The sequence below is a fragment of the Camellia sinensis genome, chromosome 14, assembly GCF_055761805.1.
Source record: "Camellia sinensis isolate YWXY chromosome 14, ASM5576180v1, whole genome shotgun sequence".
Classification (NCBI taxonomy): Eukaryota; Viridiplantae; Streptophyta; class Magnoliopsida; order Ericales; family Theaceae; genus Camellia; species Camellia sinensis.
In genome coordinates, this window is record NC_138974.1 from 27,628,046 (window position 1) to 27,654,609 (window position 26,564).

A 26,564-nucleotide genomic window follows, 5' to 3' on the forward strand; every position below is an offset into this window, starting at 1 on the left:
AAACTGTGATTCCGCTAAGATCTCGCAACCACCACTCCCAATTTATCCCACATAATACAGGCGAAAGCAAATTACTACAGATTTGCTTCAAACACGACGAGAGACCATCCATACTCACAAATAAGATTGTAAATGAATAGTATTATTTACGAACATGTTCGACTCGATTTGTTAAGGACTTGACTTGACTCGACTCGTTTTGGGCTTGACTTCGTTTAGTAAATGAACTGAACCCGAACTCAAATATTAAGCTTATTTTGTAAAAGAGACAAATTCAAGTTCAAATAATTTTGATTCATTTATTTTTATTTAAATTATATAATATAAATAATATTTTAAAAAAATCTTATTTACCCGAACTCAAATCAATAACTCATCGAGTAAACTCAAAACTCAAATTCAATAAACAAGTTAACTCGCACTCAACAAAACTCGGGTCGGTTGGATTGCACCTATTCGCAGATCAGAAAGAGGTAATTGTCGATTCATAAACCTGTCGTAAACCTCAGGGAGGACAGTTGAGAGGTCAGTCTAATTTACCCACTATAATTTTTTCTCGTATTCGGTGAACTGCTTGGTGTTATTCTCCGAGTTATCAGAAAGGAAAATGGTTTCTTCGGCTCTCTCGAGGCTTGTCAACCTTCAAAGGCACTTTCAAGTTCCCAAGGTACTACTCTCTATACTATTTTCCGATGAAACTTGGAAGCAACTGAATTCTTTGAAATCAATTGGGACTTAAATTTGGCAATGGATGGTTTAGGCGTTTAGTGCGTTTAGCATCATGATATATCGATTGCAGTAATTCCAAGAAATTTGCTATGATTTATGTTAACCCTTTTGACCAAGAGATGTCGATTTCTTTTATTTTTTCTCCAATAAATTTACTATGATTTATGGTGTTTTTGTTTGTTTTATAGGGTAGTGACGACAATTTGTGCATTGGCATGGTAAAGTTAACCCCTGATGTTTCTGAAGCGTTATCGCGTGGAAGAGCTGTTGTTGCACTTGAATCCACCATAATATCACATGGTATGCTATGCTATGCTATGTTAAGCCACTCTGTATGCAATATATGGGTTCGTTTGGATGTGGGTTGGCTTTTTCGCTTTTTGGGATAGGATTTTAGACTTTTTTTTTTTTTGGACTTTTTTAAGAGAAAAAATAAAATATTATGGTTTAGATGTGATATGTTATCTTATTGGACTAAAAAAATCATTTTGTCTTTTTGTGACTAAAATAGTTAAAAAATTAAAAAATCTGGCATGCCAAACGAAGGCCATGTCTGTTCTATTGGTTAAGTTATTTAATTATTATTATTTTTCATATGGAAATATTGCTTTGGAATGAGCTAAAGAGACGCTTTCTTTGACTTGATTGAATCTTTAACGAAATTTTAAATTTTGGTAAGTTTATTTTTTTGAATGCAATCAATTTTATCCGTTTCTACCTAGTGATTTTCTGAGAAATGACAAGATATGGTGAGAAATGTAACTTTCTTATTTTATAAGTTTCATTTCTTACCAAAAGTGGTGAGATTTTGTGAGAAACAAATCTCATATCCCCATATCCCCATATCGCATGCTTTGCTTTTTTCTTCATCCAAACATGATAGTTAGAGAAAACACAACCATTTCTTCTCTTTTCTCACCTAGATGAGAGACTGCAATCATTTCTTTTCTTTTCTGACGCCACAATCCAAGCTTAATGGTCTAGTAGGGGTTTAGGCCATATTGTCCTCCTGCATTCTCAAAGGGTAAAAGTTTAAGCGTAATGAAAAAGTTTTCTAGAATGGGCATTCCTTTCCATTCCACTTTCATAGGGAATGTTCAAGCATAAGGTCATATTTGTTTGCTTGAACTTGTTACTGGTATAGACTGCCGTTTAATTTCATGTCATACTGGCAAGTGATTGACATTTTTAAATGTACCTCTAAATTATCACACTTGCTTAATTGTCTATTTGGGAGAACTCAAAAAGGTCAACCAAACATTGACCAACCTACTTAAACAACCTGAAGGCTTGGTCTAGTCTGAAGGAATAAAGAAGTCTCTTGTTCAGGGATGGCTCTACATATTGCTTAGGGTATTTAATTGAAGGAAAATTCTAATAACCGCCCTTAGGGCATTGGTTAAGATTGAAAAATGTGTTACATGTGTATTGAAATATGTGAAAAGTGTATAAATATAATATATATACATAAGTGTATAGAAATAAGTGAAAAGTATTTTAATTTTTTTGTCTTTACCCTTAATTGAATACCCTAAGCTCAATTTTTTCATTACATATATGAAATATATATAAGTGGTAGATTAATTTGAACTCGCGAATACTCTCGCAATGTTTTACGATTTACAAACGTGGTAAAAAAAGTGGACAATAATATTAAGATGACAGATTTGACATATGTACAATTTTTATGGTGAAAAGTAGCAAAATGTTTGTGGTGTGTTATGCCAATTGTAGTAAAGTTACAAATAGACAAATCTATGGTGTGCAGCACTAAAGCGAAAGTTACCAGCTATTGTGATTATGTGTATAAATGTTACAAATTGTTTGTGGTGAGAAATGTTACGAACCATTTTGGTGAGAAAAGCTATGAAGTGTTGTTTTGTTCGTTACAGATCGTTGTGGTTATGCTAAGTATGTTGTGGTAAGGTGCATATGGTATGCCATTTTTTAAGAGTACACACCGTCAATACAATAGATTTTACATTAGTCTCATTAATATTCAATTTTAAGATTGTTATGAAATAATTGATTGCATTCAATTTTATGGGTCATGCTAAAAACAAGTTCAATAGACTATTAATAAGGAAAGTAAAATGTCAAAAAACTTAAAATCATTTGAGCTTTTTACGCAATCCAAAATACTCTCACATTTTTTACATATATTTTTAACACTCTGTAATGCACTTTTTGTACATCGGTCATTAACAATTTTTATGTTAATAATTTATATAAGATCTCTTTATAATGAATACCCTGGGAAGAAATCCTATAGCTGCACTGATCATGTTACTACACGTGATGGAACCTAACCCAGCAGTTCATGAGTTCAATTGAATTGTGACTGGTGTTGCTCAGTCTAGGCTTGTTAGACAATCAAGATTGATGTGAAAAGTTTGTTTGAATTTCAAGTGAGCATGAACAAAATTTTGATAACCAAACTACAAGCTATTTGCAAGCAGCATGGTTATTATTAGCCCTAGCTCCTACTACTAAGTTGGCAGAATCCTTGCAACATGAGTGTTTCTGATTCAACCAAATATTTGGATGCTAATTTCTGGCATCCCATGAACATGAAACCATTCCAATAGTTTCAATGATATTCGCATAAAAATCTTGTCTTTGGTATCATCTGAAATGATAGTCTATTCCGTACTATGCACCTGTTTATGTTGGGGAAAGTGAAATTTCATGTCTCATTTTGAATATGGAGAACAATGTGGGACATGGTTTTAGTTTAATCATCAACTACATCATTTAATTTATGTTACAAATGGTGTTTGAAAGCCAATTTGATATGTAGATTGCTACCAGAAAGCCCATATATGACTTCTGTAATATTTGTCGTTCACTAGTGGGATTCGCTCTTATCTACAGGAATGCCCTATCCTCAAAATTTGGAAACAGCAAAGGAGGTGGAGGCAATTGTGAGGGAGAATGGAGCTGTCCCTGCAACAGTTGCTATTTTAGATGGTGTACCATGCGTAGGTGTTTATTTTGAACTTGTCATTTTCAACTTTTGCAGTTTTTAGTCTAGGAAAAAGAAACAGGACCCAACAAATATATATATAATTAAGAACTTGGGCCTTGCATCCCTTCAATTCATATTGGAGATAAAAGCTAGAGGGGAGGCAACATTGAACATCACTGGTCTGGAACAGGAGATTTTGTAAGCTAAAAGCATCAATTGAAGCTAGCTCTATTAGAAGATCTTCTGGTCCAAGAGAAGTCAACCTGAGAAATTTTTTGTGAATTGAAATTTGATGACTTCGACACTTGAGGCTCTGTTTAATGAACATGGATTTCCTGAGGGTTAAAGAGCTGAGAACAGCTGCTTCCACTATAAACAGATCCGCATTTAAGACTTGAAGCCATTAAATAGCTCTCCTTACATACTGAAGTTGTGAGACGAACCGAGATTCTCCTGTGAAAAATCCCTAGCTAATTTCTGCAAAGACAGAAAAAGCCTTGACTTCACGATTAAAAGCCCAAGGCCGAGTGTTATAAAATCCCCTTTGTAGGCTTTTTCCAAGCGGAGGGAAAAGAATAGAAGGAATGCAAGATTTCAGTTGTCCTGGCTAGGCTGAGAGATGTGTAGAATTTTCCTCAATGATGATAGACCTGCAAATTTTGTCATTTCTTCTGTTCTAGATAAACCAATAAACCGAGGCATAACGAAACAAGGCTGGAAGCAACAGAAAAAAGTTTACTGCTGAAACCAAACCTTATATCCACATTTATATGTACGCGTGTGTGTGCATTTGTGTGTGCATGCACTTGTGTATGCGACGTTTGGCCCCTCTTTTTACCATTTTTATTGAAATATATTGTGAGAAGAGAATAATGTTGATTTGAGAGTAATTCTTTCTTGGTTGGGAGTGCTTGACCAAGAAGTACATATGATGTGTGCCTGAGAAGGATTAGTATCAACCGTTGAAGGCATCTTACTAATTCAAGAATTATTAGCTTGATTGTCTCAGCATAGCAATTTTTATTTCAACTTTCTTGATCACTGGGACATTTAAGATACAGAATAAACAGTTGAAATAAAATGACTTGTTTTTCATTCTCTCTTGACTATGGTCTCTTATATATTTGACTTGTTTAAACAATACTTGTATGTAAGTTGCTCAATTCAGATGGTTTTACAGTAAGACAATAGGCTCTATTTTTAGTAAACAAATTTCTTATAGTTCACACTATACCATTTTACAAGCAGAAAAATTATGTTTAGAATCTATACTTCACATAACTCATGGGAAAATTATTTGGAGCAACTAATGTATGGTTATATAAGTAATGAAGTATTACATGCCAACACCAAAAGTGATTATCTAGGGTATGCTTAATTGGACCTGTTAGATGTTGGGCAGTGGTTTTCTTTCCCCTTTTGTTCCTGATGTGATGAAACTTTTTTTGGCCACTTGCAATACCTCACAAGATCCTGGCTGAGGTTGTGTATCGAATGACTCGTAGCATAACCGGCAGGTGGGCTTATCCCCATTCACCTTAGCCCTGAAGCTCCAATATAGATATGAAGCCATTGATTATCTAATTGATTGGGTTATACTATTCTCAGTTCTGTTGTGAGTATTATTCAAATCTCTGACATTGCAAAACTAATTGTAGGTTTGAGTGCAGAAGAACTTGAGAGGCTGGCTAATTTGGGAACCAAAGCTCGAAAGACGGCTCGCAGGGACATTGCACATGTTGTGAGTAGCACTCTGAAATTATCAACCAATGCTCTTGTGGAATGTACCAATGTATCTTTCACTATTTTTGTATCTCTGCATTTTGATTTGGATAGATTTAAGAGGCTCATATATCATATATTTGGTTAAAGCTTATTGGTCACCCCAGATACATGGTAATGCAGCATTCTTAAGGTATAGAAAATAATGTATAATTCCTCAAATAAGATTAAGTTGAATATGTATTCAATACTTTAGGTTAAGAGGAATTTCCTAAAAGGACTTCTGTTTGTGCAAACAAGTGCCATACCAGCTATTTCTTGGACACTTTGTGCTTGTCTATATGATAGCTATGGATTTTATTTCAAAGATCTTTGTAGACTCTTTATGCCCACTTTCCATCATGTCACTGATAAATTTAGGGTGTCAGGATACAGTTCTCTTTTAAAAGAGAAAAATGCAACCCTAAAAAAAAATAAAATTTAATGGCTTAAATAGTTTTTTAATTAATTTTTTTTATCATATTATTGCTTTGGACTTCGGATTGTGAGGAGAGTCATCATGATAATGTGTAACTGTGCACATACATACAAATTCAAACATATAGTACATACATTTTTCTGTTCATACATAGATACAGACATTATGTATTTACTACATTTTTGCAAAGCACTCACTTGTTAACACCTTAATCTCATGTTGTTTTTGTATTAGTGCGTTCAAGTCCATGTGACACAGATTTGACCATATTTAAATCGGATAAAAAAAGGTTTCACCTAAAATGAGAAAAAGTATTGTAGGAGGAGAGGGGCCATCATAATTGTGATATACACTCATGTGGATGCATGCAGTCATAGAGTTTTACATATTGTCTTGCCTCTACAATATTGGAGTCCTGATTTTTAATTATTCCGATGTTGATGTAGCATATAGTTTTGTGGTTATGTCCATGTAACGGACCTTTTCATGTTGCATCATGTTTCTCCAAGGATTAATCAGCCACAACCAATGGATCCACTGCTTTGATAACAACAAATGTATGAGATGAAGGCATTTATGTCTGAAACTCTTCTTTTTTTTTTTTTTTTTTTTTGAGAGGTTCTTCTGACCACCAAGCCTTTTGTATTTTGAGGCCTTTTTACAATACAACACACACTGATAGATTATAGAAGTTAGTTTACTTCTCTACGGTTTCTGATAAGAGAACATAATGGTCCTTACTAGAGAACCTCCTCTTGCCATGCATCTAGCTTTTTAAAAGCAATCTGTAAAGCAGGACTATGTAGCTGGAGGAAACATTGCAACATCAAGGCTACTTCATTTTTGCAGACAGTCTCAACCCGACTGTTAGTTTTGATGTTTTGACCTCAAAAGAATTTTAAGTTTGAACATGCCAATGAGTGCAGGTGTTGCAGAAGAATCATCAAGTTTATTAGCAATAGCTGGATCAAGTAGATCAAATGGCCAAAAAAAAAAAAAAAACTGAACATGGCCTAATTGGTCTTGTAACTCTTGTGGGCATTTTTAGAAAGCGAAAATATGTGACATCTACACAAAGTCTGGTGTTTGCTTTATGTAATAGTATAGATAGTATAGATACTAGTATATATTTTTCCTTAATAAACTTTCAGTAAGGAAAAATGTTCATAAATGTATAACATAGCTGGACCAGAAAGATTTCTGGATCCTGTAGTAATAAATATCCAAGAATATGCTGCATTAGGTCAGAATCCTCTGAACTAATCCAGCATATTCTTGAAGATTTGTTACTTCATGATTTCCGAAACCTGTCTAGTGTAAGGTTGTATGCTCCATCAACATTATTCATGATTTCATAAAACAATGCTGTTAAGGAATGTCTTGATTGTCCCTTGGCATTGAATCAGTCCATTAAGCCTTAGATAGCACATGGAATTTTTTTTTGGTGTATTTCACTTCATTTTGTTTTTGTTTTTTTTTTTGGTGATACGTTGCATATACAATAGCATCTAGTATATACTGTTTGCTGTTGCAATACATTGAAAATTTCCTCTCGGGTGTCTTGAACTCATGAAATACTTGTCTCAAGCTTCTTAGGTTTGTTGCCGCCATTTGCCTACATTCTAAAGGGTGACCTCTTTGCATTCAAATTCTACAGAATGACCTCTGCGGGACATTGAAACACATTCTTGTATCTTCAATGAATTTTGTGGTGGATGTCTTTGGTTAATTTTCTAGCTTCTACTATTAAGCTTAAATATTTGAAAAAATGAAATGGTCTAAAGGGCCCATGTAGGAGAAAATCATTTTCAGGTTACATGAGTGCAGACTGTTATTAATGTTGAACTGATGATTATGAAAATAACAGGGGCAACTAATGAAGAAAAAAGTAACTATGGTTGATACATAAAGTTGAAAGACTTAAAATGTAATTCCTGTAACTGTCCCATGCAACAACCTAAAACTGCATCTTCTTTCTGATGTTGATCAACTGCATTAAAGGTTCAGAGCTATGAAGTGTGGACACCTCTCCAAAGGTCACGTGCAGTTGTCCAACACGTATCGGACATGGACACGTGTCGGACATGCTGCGGATACGTTGGGACATATTGAGGACTATTTTTTTCAAAATTTTTTTTTTAATGTTTTTACTAAAATAGCATACCTAAAGTTGATAAAATTAAATATTTGACATAAAATACATATTAAATATTTAAAAATATGGCATATAATAAATATGTAAAATTATATGTTTTGCATGTGTCCCCAACGTGTCATGTTCTGTATTTTTTGAAAATTTGTGTATCCATGTGTCCGTGTCGTGTCACGTGTTCATATCTGTGTTTCTTAGTTTCAGAGCAATTAGTGCTGAATAACTCCTCTGTTGCTGCATTATTGACCTTAGTCACAAACACCGTTCAAAGAATTTCTACCTTGGCTTTTTAACCTGTGTTATGTTGGTGATTGCATATTGAAATGCTCTCATGTTAGTTTTTGAAGGTATTTCCACTATTCAGTTGCAGATTGACAAAATGAGGACTTATAGAACTAGGTTTTAAAGCTTGCTAGTTGCTACCTATAAGGTTTACATGAACTGAAAACACTAAACCTCTCTATTGAACTTGTAAAAAGTGAAATTTTCTCTGAACTTGAGGAACTTCTTATATCCAGATATATTGTGCATGAGTTGAGTGCTGATTAGTTGAGTGGTTCTCAATAGTATGTATGCACTTATTGTTCTCATGTGTGTACTGTCCTGCCACTCTTTAGCTTTGATGAGCCTTTTGAAGTTAATCTGTTATGTGTAGCATCAGACAGGTCTTGTTGAAGTACATAATATGTGTGTGCATATATGAATAACTAAATTGGTCAACATATTGCCATTAAACTTCTGCTGTACAAAACTACAATGCCTTGTTTGATTAATAGGATTAATAGTGAAAGGATTAATAATCCCATTAATTAGTGTAGGATTAGTTATCCAATTAAATTAGTGAGATAACTATTTATTTTGTATTCATTTTATTATTATTTTTTTTCTTTCATACTTGAAATTATGATCCCAGCCCCTCTCAATATTAAAAATTCGCCAATTTTATCAGATTGAATGTCACTGTACAATTAATCCGGTTAATAAAATTTGCAATAAAACATAGGATTGTGAGTTTATGGACAAACAATCCCGATCCTATGCTATAACCCTACTAATCAAACATGCTCTAACTGTATTAGCTTTTGTGGTTGTCAGTCCTTGATAGCTTGATGTGTGGGTTTACTTTCTTTTCAGGTGGCTACCAAAGGGGATGGTGCAACCACTGTTTCTGCCACTATGATTTTTGCTTCTATGGTGATTACTCTAATCTTTTGCGTTCTTCAATTTTCTTGTACAAATATACCATGGGCATAATTTTATCCTTCAGATAGGTTGTTTATCCTTACAAAATTTCTGCAGGTTGGCATCCCTGTATTTGTCACTGGGGGTATTGGCGGAGTGCATAGACATGGAGAGAACAGTAAGAACCAATATCCATATTATTGTAGGGGGTCTAAAATGAACAGTAATAATATTACTTAAAGAGGCAAAAATATGTTAATGGATCAATAATCTGGGAAGGTTGGAGAAAGAGTAGCCGGGTTAGAGTAGAGCAAGTGGTTCAAGAGAAGAATGTGGCAGTGGAGAAATGGGCAGCACCTCCCCAAATCCCTCAAAGTTCTCCTCAAGAGTTCTCCTAAGAATGTTGTCCTCTTGATCCTCTTCTGGAGTTCTCAAATCTTACGAAATTGGATCTATTTACAGGATTTTCCTTGGTACTAAGATTACCAAGTGGCCAAATAGGGTGATGACGTGTTCAAGAGGACATATGGAATATTCCATTCGTTGAACTACCAGGCTTTGGCAAACACGTCCCTCTACATGTGCCTTTTTGGTACGAACCTCAGCAACTGCCACTGTACTATCTGTTTGGCACAAAACCACATCAAGTACCTTTTTGGTGCGAACCTCAGCAAGTGCTGTTTTGGTACGGACTGTAGGAGGTGCACCTACCTCGGTGGCACTCTCTGCGATGGTACTTGCTGCGGCACCCGCCTTCTCAGTTCTGTTTTCCAAAGCCTGCATTCTTAGTATTCATGACTTGTTATTAGCCATACTTGTGTCTACCTTAGCAACTCCTTTACCCTTAGCTACCTAATCACAAACTCCCCAGCTTCTCAGGGCGAAGGCCACAGCTAAGTCTGCTATCAGTCATGTTATGCCTTAGTACCAAGCCTAAGGAGACTTCCTTGGTCTTGCTAATGCCACTAAGGCAAGTCCATGACCTAGGTGATGGAAAGGGAGTCCCTTGCTTTGAGGTTGCCCTACTCCCATCTTTGCAGGGTCGCCGTTGTATATTGGTATCTCGGCTTGCTATTAGCGCCGAGCTAGTAATGCTTTGAGGCCTGCTATCAACACCAAGCATTAGTTTCAATTTGCAAAGGGGAGGCCTGCCTCAAAGGTTGCTATCACGCTTGTGGAGTCTCCATTGGTAGGTAGTTGCGGCGGTTGTAGTTGCTACAACAACTCTTTCCCTCGGCAAGTGCAAATGGTGGCGCTGACAATACTGGAAATGGCGGCGTTGAGGTAAAGTGCCTTAACAGCTTGACTGCTGCAAGTGTTGCCTCGACAAGTAGTTTGCGGAGGGTTTGTAGTTGTTGCGGCTGCTCTTTCCTTCAGTAAATTCAAGTGGCGGCGTCGACAATATTTGAGATGGCGGCGCTGAGGTAAAGTGCCTCAACAACTTGACTGTTGCAAATGTTGCCTCTGCAACTTTCCTTAGCCATTTTGCTGCATGAAGCCTAGTTGGAACCTTGGCCGGTTGGACCTAGTTCGGCCCTCTAGTTAACCCGCTTCCCTTGGGTTTTAGCCCCTGCTCCTTTAATCACACTTGCTCATCTAATAGAGGTGACCTTAGCACTTAAGTTCATACTTAATTTCTCCCCCTCTACATTTGCCCGCTGTGCGTGTGGAGAGCATGTGTGTTGGCTTGGGTTTAGGCCAGCATCTTGCCGTGGCGGAGGCCCGGGGTAAGGCCAAGTCACAATCGACTTGTGGCGCTTGGAGCTATATCCTTTAAGGGAATAAAGTTGTGCCTTCACCACTACCTATGAGTTTTGGTGAGATGGTAAGTGCTGAGGTCCTATAATTGGTATCAGAGCAAGGCCTCAAGTTCAATTCCCCCCGATGCCATGCTGCTTGCGGGCATGTGTTGGGAAAGGGGGGAGTGGGGATTGTTGGCTTGGGTTTGGGCCAGCATCCTGTTGTGGCAGAGGTCCAAGGTAAGGTCGAGTTATAGTCGACTTGTGGCGCTTGGCATTGTTCCCTTTAAGGGAATAAAATTGCGTCTTCACCGCTACCTATTGGTTTTGGTGAGATGGTAAGTGTTGAGGTCCTACAATGTGTTTTCTGCGCTTGCATAATGTCAGGCTTCAAGTGAACCTCATCAGTAAAGAGCCTTGGCAGTTTAATCAGTGCAAGTTTAATTTTCCCATATAACTAGTTTCTGTATGAGAGTGGTTCAAGTAGCGGTGGCTGCTGCACCTTCTAAGGTTCACGCCTCACCGTTTAGGAAGAGACTTCGCAAGGTACTGTAACACTTAGAGTAATTTTTCTTTACTTAGTACTCCTTTGATTTTAGTTGTATAAGTGTGTCTTTCTTTGTCTAAGGTCTGTTCATCTCAGAGAGGGACAATGGTTGTGCTATTCCTTCATCAGGTTCAGGTGGCCCATCTAATATTGTGAGGCCTCACTGATCCCTTTGCCGAAGACTCGCAGGTTGGTGCTTTTAGACACTGAGGACGAACTAGTTGGCAAGGGCCAAGTCATGGAGGGAGACCGTGGCAATTTCCCCATTGAGGGTGATGGTGATGGTGATGGTGATGAGCAGCGCCAAGTTATAAGTTGTGGGTGATGAGATAGCTGCTGAGGATGTTCCAAACCCAGAGGTTCCGGACCCTATTGGCCTTGCCCTTATTCCAGATCCATTGTACACTCTGACAGCTCCTTTGTTGGTGGTGATGACTTTGTTCCTGAGACCCTTAAAGATGACCGTGGGTTATAGATATCAAAATGGAGGTTGTCTCTGGGGGTTCATCTCATTCTGCTGAATCTCCGTTGGTCCCATAGAGTGGAGTTGCTAAGACATGAGTTGTTGAGGGGACTGAAGACATAGCAGTTGGCCTTAGATAGTTGGGCGTTTTGCAAGTCTGCCCCCTGTGACTTGGTGGTACCGTGGCAAAGTCTTTTGTGCCTTGTGGGAGGGTCTCCTTCTTGAGCTATTGGGTATTTGCTGAGGCTAGCTCCATACTCATTTGCGTTTAGGCTTTGCATCCTAAAGCATTTAGTGCCTTCAATATCCCAAATCCAATGGTGCAAATAGCGTTGTTGGAGTCTCTTGCTGGCTGCATTTGTGACCTCGCTGCTAAGAGAATATTGACAACTTCAGGGAAGTTTGTGGAGACTTCTGAGCTGAACCTCGGCAGGTTCGAGGCAAACGACTTGAACTTGGCGTGGATGAAGACTAGGCTTGAGAAGCTTGATGGGTTGCTTGATCATGCTGATAACATTGCTATCATTGCCTCTTTGGAAGGGTTCATTAAGGACTACAAGTGCACACTTGAGCAGCACCGCATGAACTTGGTTCAGTTCAAGGAGAAGGACTCTACCCTCGCTGCTCGACTACCTCAAGATGTTGGTCTGATAGACTCTTTGTTGAAGGGTTTGATATGATATAGTTATTGCTATTCTTTTCTTCTTTGTAACTTCTTTTCAAACACTGCAATCATGTTCTGGAAGTTCAACTTATATGAAAAGTATGAATGTTTTGGTATTACTTTTGAGTTTCATTTCACTGTCTTCTTTACAATGCTTTACATAATTTAAGAAAAGATAGACAACTTTAGCATTTATTGGACCAACTCTAAATTCATATGCAACTCTCGCTAACTTGTAACACCCGCTGCTACTTGCCTTGGCAACTTTATAAGGGCAAACTTGGGAGTTGGTTGCCACCTCATCACTACATCCACTCCTTGTAGGGCTAGTTCTGAACTCTTCCGCAACCCTCACTAATATTGTAACATCTGCTGCTACTTACCTCGGCAACTTCATAAGGGTCTTCCCACTTGGGTGAAAACTTGGGAGTTGCCCCCTAATCACTGCGTTCACTCCTTGGTTATGGCCGCCGGTATTGTTCTTTTCTCAATGACGATGGCTATACTTTCTTCAATGATATCCATTTTTGCCCCTAGTGTAGCCAACGTGTCGGGAAAGAATAAACAAAATTTCTTCAAAGCAATTTCGCCAATAACTTGATTCTTGATGGTCTTCGAGGTCATAAGTACTATGTTGTGAATTGGATCATTCCTGATCACAACTTGGATTGGATGTGCCAAAATAGTACCACAACTTCTTAATAGTGCCTCCTAATCTTGGACAAATTAGGTTCCAATGGACTGAGGTGCAGAAGTACATCTAGTTTCTCAGGTTGCGAGACAATCATAGTAAGTGGCGAGGTAAGTGCTCTCTCTTCACTATATCAAAGGCCTGTTGGTGGTCTTGCAACCATTTAAACTCGTGATTCCCTTTCAGCACTGTGCCAAAGGAGAATGTCATTTCAGTAGGGGCTGAAATGAACTTCCAGAGATAAGACACTTTGCCTAGGAATTTTTCTAGGGTCTCCTAAACTTGTTATTCCTTTTCAGTAGTGTACCGAATGAGGAGGTTATTTCAGCAAGGGCTGAATGGAACTTTTTGAGGTAAGACTTTGCCTAGGAATAACTTTAGGGCCTGTGATTTCTTTTCGACAGTGTCCCAAAGGAGAAGGTCATTTCAGCAAGAGCTGGAATAAACCTCTTGAGGTTAGACACTTTGCTTAGGAATGTCTTCAGAGCCTCTAGGTCAGGATGATACTTCTTAGCATGTTGCTTCACTAGCTTGGAGTTAGGAAAGGTGTTGAGGTGAGAGGTGTTGTGGGATGAGTAAGGGCCAAATATCTCGTCGTATATCCAAGCAAAGACATTACTATACTGCTTCAAGAGTGCTATCAAGTCTTCCATAACAGCTGAAGCCATTGTATTGCTGATGAACACAGGCCTATTTTGCCATGGCAAGTTGCTGAGGTTGACCTCGCCTAGTACCTCGTCTTGAGGGTTTGGTCCATCCTATATGTATTCTGCAGCTACTTTGTTTGCCTTAACCAGCTCTTTTTCAGAGAATCTTCCCTGCACTTACTTGCCTCGGGGCCATCCTCCTAAGGTATGAAGTTTGGTCCCCTAGACCGTCAAAGATAATAAACTGTCTTGCCTCCCTCGCCAACTTTGACAATCTTTGGTGAAGGGCCTAATGACTTACTGCTTCTCTTGCGTCCACTGCTTGCTAGCACTTTATCTTGAATGTCGTCCCACCTCAACAACTTTACCTTGGCAACTTTGTCAACCTTTGGGGCTTCTTTAGTTTCGCAAGGCCTGGGCAGTGGACCAGTCATACTAAAGGGTTGTTTGGGGTGTCCTAAATAAGTGCACTTTTTGTCTTTTTGGACTAAAAAATTGAGGAAAAAAATATGGATGTTTGGGTTAACTTTTTGTCTTTTTATGGAAAAATGTGTATTAAAAGATTGTATAAATTAGTGTGTAGGAAAAAATTAGGATTGGGAGTTGTGCAGCAGTAATTTTTTACTTTTGGTGAATAGTGATAACTTTTTAACTTTTTGAGTAACTTTTTGACTTTTTGGCTTTTTGACAACTTGCCAAACTTGGCTTAAGGTTACAAGCTGCATCAATCAGAGCTAAAATGATAGGCAAACCATGATTTACCAGAAAGAGTTTGTAATCTCGTAAGGCGCCCTCCACACATATACTAACTAGGTGAGCCTCGTCCACTGGTTCGTGGCAATCAATGGCTTTGTCTTGAAATCGTTTGACATAGTCTAGGATGTCTTTGCCTTCTTTCTGGGTTTCTCGGCCAAGTGAGAAGGTTGTGACCTCTTGGACTTGAAAAAACTTTGTGTGAAACTTGTTCACCATCTCCTCCAGCTGTAAGCCCTCGCGGTAAGTGATTTGGAGAACTCCTAAAGATGCAGAGGGTAGTTAGTACTGTAATTGCCAAGAGTCCCAGTGAAGCGAACAACATGCTCTCCCCCGTTGCCTTGCCTCCTGTCGAACTTCACAAACTTAGGCACTGCATACCCAACTAGATAAGGCATGGCCAGTATCTCATGAGGGTATAGGGGTTTAACATCTAGATCTAGGAGTGATGGTAGTTGCTTCTTGCTCGAGCATAGCCTGGATGTTGTCTATGGTGACAAAGTGGTTCGGCTGGAAGGAACCAGTCTATGTCTGAGTAGCGGAACCTATAGTCGTACCGTTCACTCGAGGGATTGTCGGAAGGTTAGGCACTTGGATCGGAGCCTGGTTCTCAGGGAACTGGTTGATCTCAGCATTTGGAACTAGTGAGGATGGAGGGACTTGCGTCGGAGTTGGTATGGGTGCCAACATCAGAACAACATCGGTAAGGGTTTGCGAGGAAACTTAGATCTCCCTCTGGGCATCCTGAAGAGATTGTAAAGCCTCCACCACCACACTGTTTTTTGTGGCCCTCAGCATGTGTTGCTCTGTCAGACCCTTGTTGTTGAGGCTGCTAGTGAATCTCTTTTTTTGCCATTCTTTCTGGTGTAGTATGTAAACCACTACAAGTATTGACCATCAACAAATCTGCCTCCCCAGTAGAGTCGCCAAAATGTAGGGGGTCCAAAATGAACAATAATAATAATATTACGTAAAGAGGCAAAACTATGTTAATGGGTCAATAATTTGGCAAGGTTGGAGAATGAGTAGCCGAGTGAAGGTAGAGCAAGTGGTTCAAGAGAAGAATGTGGTAATGGAGAAATAGGCAGCACCTCCCCAAATCCCTCAAAGTTCTCCTTAGAGTCTTGTCCTCTTGATCCTCTTATTGAGTTCTCAAACCTTGGGAAAGTGGGTCTATTTATAGCCTTTTTCTTGGTACTAAGAGTACCATGTGGCCAAATAGGGTGATCACATGTGTCCAAGAGGATACATGGAATATTCCATTTCCTGAACCACCAGGCTTTGGTAGAGACACATGTCCCTTTGCATGTGCCTTTGTTGTACGAACTCAACGACTGCCACTGTACTATTTGTTTGGCACAAAACCTCTGCAAGTACCTTTTTGGTGCAAACTTTAGCGAGTGCCGTTTTGGTATGGACTATAGGACGTGCACCTACTGTGGTGGCATTCTTTGCAATGGTATTTGCTGCAGCATCTGCTTTCTCAGTTCGGTTTTCCAAAGCATGCTTTCTCAGGACTCATGACATCTATCAGTCATACTTGTGTCTACCTTAGAGACTCCTCTACCTGTAGCCACTTAAACCCAAACTCCCCACCTTCCCAGGGCGAAGGCCACAGCTAAGCCTGCCACCAGTCATGTTGTACCTTAGTACCAAGCCTAGGGGGGCTTCCTTGGTCCTGCTAGTATAATCGAGACAGGTCCATGACCTGGGTAATGGAAAGGGAGTCCCTTGCTTTGAGGTTGCCCTGCCCACATCTTCGTGAGGTCGCCGCGGTATACTAGTATCTTAGGGGCCTGCTATCAGCTCTAACTAGTAAGCTTTGGGGCTTGCTATCAGCGTTGAGTTAGTAATGCTTTGAGGTCTGCTATCAACACCAAGCATTAGTCTCTGTTTGCAGAGGGAAGGCCTCCCTCAAAGGCTACTATCACCCTTGTGGAGTCTCCCTTGGTAGGTAGTTGCGGCGATTGTAGTTGTTGCGACAACTTTTTTCATCAGCAAGTGGAAATGTCAACGCCGACAATACTGAAAATGGTGGCGTTGAGGTAAAGTGTCTCTGCAACTTGACTGTTGCAAGTGTTGCCTCGACAAGTAGTTTGCGGAGGGTTCATAGTTGCTGCGGTTGCTCTTTCCCTCAATAAATTCAAATGGCGGCGCCGACAATACTGGAAATGGCGGCGCTAAGGTAAAGTGCCTTAACAACTTAACTGCTGCAAGTGTTGCCTCCGCAACTTCCCTTGGCCATCTTGCTGCATGGAGCCTAGTCGGACCCTTGGCGGGTCGGACCTGGTTCGCCCCTCTAGTTGACTTGCTTCCTTTGGGTTTTAGCCTATGCTCCTTTAATCATACATGCTCGTCTAATAGAGGTGACCTCAACACTTAAGTCCATACTTAATTTCTGCCTCTCTACAATTATAATCATAGAAATATGTTTGTTGTCATGGTGGATTATGGATTTCACTTATGTTAGATAGAATGGCATGCGTACAGTGTAAAGATTGTAATTATAGTGCCACTTATAATATCCCTTAATTGCTGAAATTGAAGTTTTTGTTTAAATCACAGTTAATTTAATAGAGCGTCAACTTGACTTGATATCCACTACAGAAGTATGGGTTGTTGCAATGAACATAGTTGTTAAATCGATATTCGAATCCTGAATTGAAATCCTACTTTTATGAACTATGAATCAAATCGAATCATGAATCGTAGGAGTTGGAGATAATTTAAAAAGAAATTAAAAAAAATAAATACATGTAGACATGTTGAGATTAAAATAAATGTGAAAATGAAGAATTTAGACATATAGTCACAAAAAACTTGATGTGATCACATGGTCTCAGAAGTAAGGAGCCTAATTGGAAATTAGGATCAATCAACTCAACTCAACTCAACTCAATAAGCTTTCATTCGTGATCACTTGGGTTGAGCTACATGGATCTGTTTTCTTCTGTTGGCTCTATCCAAATGCAAATCTTCAGTCAAGTTCAATCCAATTATGTCCCTTCTCATCACCTCAACCCATGTCTATCTTGACATTTTTCTTGTTATTTTGGTTCATTGTACCTGGGGTATGTCACTCCTTTTTACCTGCACATTATTCGGTCAATAATACATGGCCTAACCACTGCAATAGATTTTCTCTCATTTTATCTCAGTGACGTAATTTTCAAGGGTGTATGTTTTCCTTAGCTTTTCTTATGAGGTCACTCATCCATCTCAATGTTTGTATTTTAGTGACATTCGTTTTTTGAAAATTTTGTTTCTTGTTGTAATGTAAACATATTGGCTATTGTTATTGAAAATTTATTTGTTTTTCCTTCCTTTCTGACACTAGCTACAATTCCATTGTAGATGGCCGTAATCACATCAACATATGTTTACATTAAGAAGAAAGTAGGTTCCATAGTAGATATCTCAAGCATAAAATGAAACTAATTCATGAAAATTATCTCTTGCCTTAATTTTGGCTTAATTATTCTTTTTAAATTTTTTATTTTATGACTCATAAGTGTAATACCACAGTATTCATTACACTTTCAATATCATTTTTATTCTCAAGATGGCACTAATGTGCTTTCTCTCCTTTCATCATGTACTCATAGTCTATAAAATCTTGTTAACAAATTAGTCAACTGAATTTCTCCTTCATCACTTGAACATTTCCAAGCTTTAATAGGAATTTCATCTAGTTCTACAACTTTTCCTATCTTCTTATTTTTCAAAGCCTTATTTAGCTCTTCTAACCCCTTTTTTTATTTTTTCCTTTCTTTCTTTTCTTTTTGGGGGAAAATCTGTGACATTATTGCCCAAGTTATTCTCCTAAACTTATGCTCCCAAAGCGATTTTCATTAAATAACTTCTGTAAATTACATCTCTATTGTTTCTTAAATTAAACTTATTTCCCTTCACTAGCACTCTCTCATCTTCTGCTTTCATGCACTTAACATTGTTAAGTCCACCCCTTTCTTTCTCTTATCCTTGCCCTTTCTTCTTCTTCTTCTTCTTCTTCTTCTTCTTCTTCTTCTTCCTCTTTTATTTATTTATTTATTCATTTTTTTGGATCTCTTATTTAACTTTAAATCTTCCTTTTTTTTTTTTTTGGAGATCTCTTATTTTACTTAAAATATAGGTCAGTGCAAGCCTTATATTTAGTGTGAATAGCATTCCTAATCTCTTTATTAGCTTTGTTTTAGCTAATTAATACTGTCTGGAACTTTAATTTATTTTTACATGCATGGATCATCCTCTTTTTGCTTTATTTACATTTTGAAACTTTCCATTCCACCACAAAATTTCATTAGTTGAAGGTCCACTCCCCTTGATTCTCCAAAATATCTTTTCTAATTGTTGTAACCTAACTAGCTGTCTCAAACTACATAATATTGGCTTTCTTATTTGAATTCTATCTTCCTTACTTGATCATTTATTCTTAAAGGGGACTAATTTTCACTTGTGATGTTCAACCTTCTAGTTTGTGTCCGTTTTTCCTTTCCGTTTCCTCCTTTAATACTCCACATCTAATACCACTAATCTGTATTATATAATTAGGTTCTGTCCTACTCTTTACTTTAGCAATCCTTGCATGTTCATCCATAAGCTTTTTTTACTAAGAAAGAAATTTATGAACATTTGTTTTACTTTCAATGAACCTCTTTTTGAAGTAAGTGTTTGCTAAGATTGTTCTGCCTTCATAATTTCTCTTTACAAGTAAAAGCCCCCACATGCCCTCTTATATCCCCCCAGTTCCTTCCCCTACATGGCCATTTAGATCCCACTCATTCCTATATTTGTCTTTTCCTCTATACCAAAGTTCATGTCCTGTTTCTCAATTTTCATACATGTCTTCGCAATCCTATTTTAGTTTTCCTTCTAATCATATTACTTAATAATTCCATTACATTGCAAGTGTATGTTCCATGTCCCAAGTTATTAAATTTATTTTATTCTCGTGATTACCTTCTTTACCTGCTAGCGCCTATCAAAGTGCAAAAACCCTAGCCTACTTCTCACCAAATCTTGATGCTAATTTGCGTTGCTTTAGGGGAATGCCTTAGATAATCCTTGCTCATTCATCATTGCACCCAGGCTCTAATGCGCAAGTAAGGAGTGCCGAACTAGAAAATTCTTAGGATTGATGCTCACGAGGTGTGACTATAAGTTTTTCTTTTTTGCTTTTGTAGTTTTTAAAGTGTGGCTACATGTTGGCTTTCTGCTTATTAGAACCTTCACAACATTTTTTCTTCTGGCTTGTGAATAAGAATAAGTTGGGACTGCATGTGTAAAAAATAAGACACGCCTTGTGAATAAGTTGGGCAACTAAAAATGTCTTAGCGTTCTCATCCCTCATGTTATGCATGCTTACTTGAGTGTGCATGGGTATGGCTGACCTGGGACACATAGTGGGATACTTCTAGATGTCACGTGGGTGACAGCTTGGCCTTTGTGACATGTTGCTCATGAAGAAAGTGGATGCTTATCATGTTACCTTGGATGGGGTTTTAAAAAGAACTTCACCAGCCTCCTTGTGTTTCTCAACCTATTGAGATACTCATAGACTACATTAATGGGTCATGTTGAGTGGCGGTAAGTCTCATTATAGAGCCCACAGAGAGCATTGTTTCAGCTGATTACTATGTATATAGTTTACACATTTCTTCAAGTAAAAGGTTAATTATAAGGATTTAAGGTCCAATAAATCTTTGCTATGACCTAAGTTCATTGTGCTTCCTTTTTTTACAGCAATGGATGTATCATCTGATCTTACAGAACTTGGAAGGACTCCTGTTGCAGTAATTTCTGCTGGTGTAAAATCAATATTAGATATTCCCAGAACCCTGGAGCATTTGGTATTTACAATTTATCTTCAAATATCATGGGAAACAACATTGATTTACTCAATATATGATGAATTGTTATTCCGTCAATGGTATAGGAAACTCAAGGAGTTTGTGTTGCTGCTTATAAAACTAATGAATTTCCGGCATTTTTCACGGAAACAAGTGGATGTAAGGTACATGCAATATATGACACCTTATCTTCTTATGCTTAACAGTTGCAATGATCTTCCTACTAATATTGAAAGATGATGAATCTAATTAACATAGTAACATGGTGTCGCAACTATGACACTACCTTTCACATTTGGCTACCATCGTAAATCTATTCAAACAAAGAAGAGGTTAGTGTGTCAATTTGGCGTGAGGGCTCATTAGTTAGATAGCATAACTGTTGATGTATGCGCTTGTTCTTGAAACTATCACATGGGATATGTGTGGTGGTAGTTAAATATTCCAACACATGGTTTATGAGGATTCTAAATCCCTCACAAAAAGTGGTAAATAGTCTTCTTTTTTGGCTCTATCATTTTAACATTACGAAAGAAGTTGACTTGATGTTATTGTATTTAAAAATTAGTTGTAAGATATATCAAATGATAATGATTCGAAAAAAGAACAAAGGAAAAAAAGAAAAGGGGGAAAAGAAGAAAAGAAAGAAACAAGAATGAATGATTTATGTAATGGAAGTGGATCGATGGTTTAATTCTTTTTTGAAATGATATTGTATTACATGTGAAAATGTCTCATGAATTTTCAATTCTTGGCTGCTGTTAACTGTAGTTGATTTATGTTGTAAACATCGCAGGCACCTTGCCGGGTAGACACACCAGAAGACTGTGCTCGGTTAATAGGCAAGTGTCAACACAATTTGTCTTTCCTCCTTGTATAAAGATATAGTGTACTTGCTTTTAATTTTTTAACTTGTTTTTGATTGCAGATGCAAACATGAAGCTCAAGCTTGGAACTGGTATTTTGATTGCAAATCCAATTCCAAAAGAACATGCTGCTTCAGGAAGTTTAATAGATTCTGCAATACAAAGAGCCCTCAGAGAAGCTAGGTAAAATAAATTTTCAATCATTGAAATTGTGAAGTGCCATATCGCTCTTTAATTGTTATTAATATTTTCTTGTCTGAGGTTGGAACCCCAGGGATAAGGGTATAACAGGCAATGCTGAAACTCCATTCTTGCTTGGTAGAGTGAATGAACTAACTGGAGGAGCCTCTTTGTCTTCAAGTATCCTTTGTCCTGATGCTCCAAAAACATGGTTACAGCTTTGAATTTTGCATATTCTTGTGAATTAATTAAGCCATGATGGAGACTTAATTTCAATTTTCTGAATCTTTAGTTGTCATCGGTAATCGATGTTCTTTGTTTTATTGAATAAATCTCCTTAATGAATCCATAGATATCGCTCTCGTGAAAAACAATGCTCTTCTTGGCGCTAAGATTTCTGTTTCTCTTGCTCAGATGCGAGAACGTGATGACAGAGGTGAGTTTTTGTCTTCCTAATTTGTTGGCAAAATTTTTACGGTACCATGTCCTCTACTAATTACATGACATGCTCAGTTTGGAGGAGCATATCACTAGAAGGAATCACCTTTCGGTCCACTTTAATCAACATAGTTGGATTATTCTTAGGCTATGTTTGGTTCATAGATTTGGGTATGAATTTGGTAAGAGAAAAGAAAAATATATGTGAAATATAGGTGAAATGTTATAATTTTTCTTTTATTTTCTAAATTTCTTTTCCAAATCTATAAATCAAACAGCCTTAGTGATTTTACTTTTAGAGTCTCTCCTAGCATTTATAAGGAAATGCTTGGTTGCGTTTGTTTTTTGTTTTTTATTTTTTAGTTTTCATTTCATTTTCTTTTTTTTAGAAATGGAAACAGTAAAAAAATTTGAAAACACCCGTCATTTTCATTTTTTGTGCAAAAACAGTTTTTGAAAGTAGCTTTTTGGTGTTTTCCTAAAAGGTCGGTTAATTTTCAGAATTTCTTTTGAAAATAGTTTTCGGAACTGTTCACTAGTCAAGTTTCCTATGATTTGCAGAAAAAAGGAAACAACCAAATATGCTCAAATTTTACTTTAGTTTCTCATATTTTTTACTTTCACTTGAATTTTATATGATGAGTGATGGGAGGAACTCATTAACAAAAAACATATGAAATTGGGATAATTACTGTTTGGCTTGCACATTAGTGAATGTTGTGCGATTCACAAGATTGGTTTTAGGTTATATTTTGATGATCCAAATCAAGGTTTTAAAAAGCGGCCGCAACCGTTACGTAACGGTTGTGGTAGTTACCGACACCCGTTACGGCCGCTTTTGCAGTGTGATTGAGATTCACAGGTGTATCGGCTGTAACGACTGCTATAGCGGTCGTAACAGTGCCGTAACGGCCTGTTACGCACCATTACGTAACGGTTCCGAATTGCTTCTTTCAAAAAAACACAAAAAAAAAAGTTGAAAATGGGGGGAGGAGAGATAGAGAGAGAAGAGGGAAGGTGGAGGAACAAGAGATAGAAAGAGAGAATAGGGAAGATGAAGAACATGTTATTGATTTGTTGAAGTTGTAAGACCTATGTTATTCTATTCAGCTATTATCACTCATCTATTTTGTTTGTGTCTATTTATATATTGTTTGAAAATAATAATAATAATAATAATAATAATAATAATAATAATAAGTGTGGTCATTATCTATTTGGCTTGATTAATATATATATATATATATTTAGAATTTTATTTATTCTCTTACTTTTATCATTATTTATCTTATATATAATAGTTAGTGATTATTTTTTGTAAAATATAAAGTCATTAATTATTAAAATAAAATGTAAAAACTCAATTTATAGTGATTTAAAAATATGAAATATATTAGCTCAAACTTAAAAATTTATAAAAATTGATCAATATTTATTTTAAAACCCAATAAATATAATCATGGAAAAAAAATGTGCGTATCGGTAAGTTTTTTTCAAATTGTGTGAAAAATAAAAAAATTCACGGTTCCGGTTACCGCAACCGTTACGCTACGGCCTTTACATTCCGCAACCGCAACCGCACTACTGCAACCGTTACGGCGACTGCAATCGTTTTTCAAAACCTTGATCCAAATTGTTATTTTTTAGGAAATATTGAGTAAATGATACCTGTAAAAAAATCAAATTAATCAGATATCGATAACTTTTTCATCAAAACACATTTGTATATATAAAAAAATAAGGAAAAATTACGTGTAGGCCAAAATAAGTGGACTTATTGTCTAATAGGTCTTATGATACTTAATGATATTTTTTATCAAATGCTATTAAAAAATGTCACTAATTGCTAATTTTCAGTGATAATTTAGAAATTTTGTGACGAAAAATATCACTAATTATAAGTTTTGGCGACAATTTAAAAAATTAATCACAAAAAAACGTTATTAGTTTTTAACTTTTAATGACAGTTTGAAAAATTCATCCAAAAAAAAAAAAAATCACTAATTGTAAGTTTTAGCGATAATTTATAAAAATCGTGACAAAAAGTCACTAATTATCAATTCTTAGGCCTCGTTTGGGAACAGGCTAATTTAGTAACTTTTTGATTATTTGGTTAAAAAGATAGGTAAAAAAAATTTGTATGTTTGGGATGACTTTTTGGCTAATTACGAAAAAATGTGCAAAAAGTAGAGAGAAAAGAGAATCTTTGACTTTTTGGTATGGGTTGTTGGCTTTTTAGCTAATTTAGTAACTTTTTGGCTAATTGTCTAAAATAGCCGCTTGCCAAACGAGGCCTTAGTAACATGCAAAAATCGTCATAATTTATTTTCAATAAGATTTGATGGAGTTAAGTCTAACTATTATGATCTATTAGTAGTTTACTCAAAAAATAAATATGTAAGTATTAAATTAAATACAAATACAAGTTGATGAAAGGTCTATCGGTATCTGATCTACTTGTGTTTTTACAAATATGTTCTACTGAATGTTTTTTAAAAATTAAACAGTTTAAATTATCAAAATAAAGTTCAAAATAATTTTCATGAGCCGTTCAACAGTCACTTGCATAGGAGTGACTCTAAATCCTTAAAATACTAGTTTGAGGAATTAATTGTTGCAAGGCAAAGAAGCAAAGTTAAATTCAGGTCCAAGTTAGTTTGTGAAAAATGTTATTTACCCTAAATTCTATGAGTCAATTGTACTCAAAATTTTGAGAATTATGTGAATATCCATTTTTTTGTCTTTTTTCTTTACGGATTAAATTATTCAACTCATCCCGCTTATACATTTTATTTTAAGCAATTGGTTTCATTTGTTTTTTTGTTTGTTTGCAGGTGCATAGGTCGTAGAATGTTAACAACTGTCAGATGTTGAATTCCTTGCATGAGAATCTTATTTTCTTATCTTTCATTTTCTTCTTGTGGGGATGTGTTGAAATAATAATACAGAAAAATAGAGAGATTGTTTCAGAAGGAAGGGCTCATATGAGAATTGTGCGTACATTAGACTGATAGATTTACATGCAAGCTGGTTGGTTAAAAAGTTAAGACTGCTTCTACTTGCACTATTACTTTACCTCTTTATACCTTTCATGGGAGATTTTTTTTTTTTTTTTTTTTTTTTTTTTCTTTCGTTTGAAATTATTTTTAAGGACAAAATATTAAAATTAAATATATTTTATTATCTCTTTATACCTTTTAGTCTTCGATCCCTATTCTTCTTCCTTTCTCAATTTTTCTCTTCTTTTACACATCTCTTTTCAAAAAGTGAAAATCATAGTATTTTGATCATACAAAAAAGCAATGGATGAAAAAAACGGTGGTGAAGAACCATTAAAAAAGTGAAATTGTGAGTTTTTTAATTTATTTGGTAGGTTTTTGTTTTGTTTTTCTAAATTATTCTTCGACTTTTGTTCGGTATTTCAAAATCGAACAAAATAAAATAGTTAGGCATCACATTGCCAAACAAAAAATATGTCTGGTAACCAACTGCCGAATAAAAATATATTTTCGATAATCCAAGACCGAATTTTTTAAATTTGTTTGGTCACTCATTACAGTGTATTTTCAGTTCCGTTTTTTTTTTTTTAATTATATATTTTTTATATATTTTTTTTTGGAAGGATTATACTTCTACTCAACAATGCAAGTATTGCATTATAGTGGACTCCAGTCATGAATTTATTATAGATGAGGTCTATTAAGTTTTTTTTATGAATATAATTTTTTTCTTATTTTTAATTTGTATTGAGTTTTATTAATAATTTGAGGAATAAATGTATTTATTATCTTTAGATTTTTTTGTAGTCATTAAACATTAATTAAATTACTTCTGACTTTGGGAAGAATACTGGATTTGTCATTATTATAAAGATATCAGATGCGGGAGGTAATGACAGAAAATCAAGACTTACACTTGAGCTGAATTCGAATGTAGTGCATTACGTGTAACTATTTAGTTCACAGGAAATGGTTGATGACCTTACCTCTTTATCTTATCCTATTTTGAATTTGACCCTGGATTTAATTATTGGATGACTATGCCTGACGTAGGCCATTTGATAGCATCATATTACCGAGTCGTTTTTTATCATTTATCCGCGCAACAGTGCTTGACGTTTCTATCACTTAGATCAGTACCGATTACAACACTTGATCAAAGAGATATCTACATAGGATTTGTAAATGGAAACCATTTCGTGCAGGTATAAACTACCAAGCCTATTTAGATCGTTACCATGTTTTATTTTATAATTCTACTTATTGATGTCTTTGTTATAAGTTTATTTGCAACCTGGTCATCCAGTACCTCCGATAGCAAATAATTAGATTCATTTTCATTATTCGTGTACTAGTGGATAGGAGAAAGCATATACTACCCGTATTCATCAATTTCGTATGCTTGTCAGCCCTGATGTAATAACTACCAAAACTATCGATATAAACGAATTGTGATAACATGTTTGATTGATGGATGCAAACAATAACAGATTTTAT

The 26,564-nt window shown here is 36.4% G+C and overlaps 1 protein-coding gene across 2 annotated transcripts; it reads left to right on the top strand.

Annotated features, from left to right (window-relative positions):
* The first annotated feature begins 362 nt into the window (after window positions 1-362).
* LOC114294287 (pseudouridine-5'-phosphate glycosidase) lies at window positions 363-25,115 on the top strand. Of its 2 annotated transcripts, XM_082906922.1 has the most exons (13): window positions 368-667; window positions 918-1,029; window positions 3,604-3,714; window positions 5,356-5,438; window positions 9,184-9,243; window positions 9,349-9,409; window positions 20,478-20,584; window positions 20,671-20,748; window positions 21,381-21,426; window positions 21,513-21,633; window positions 21,725-21,810; window positions 21,983-22,066; window positions 24,903-25,115. In XM_082906922.1, exons 1-13 carry the CDS (start codon window positions 608-610, stop codon window positions 24,908-24,910), a joined length of 1,017 nt encoding a protein of 338 aa, XP_082763048.1. In that variant the 5' UTR covers window positions 368-607; the 3' UTR covers window positions 24,911-25,115. The 2 variants fall into 2 exon arrangements, with proteins under 2 accessions (XP_028094211.2, XP_082763048.1); XM_028238410.2 differs by lacking the exon at window positions 3,604-3,714 and having other exon boundaries at window positions 363-667.
* The last annotated feature ends 1,449 nt before the right edge of the window (window positions 25,116-26,564 follow it).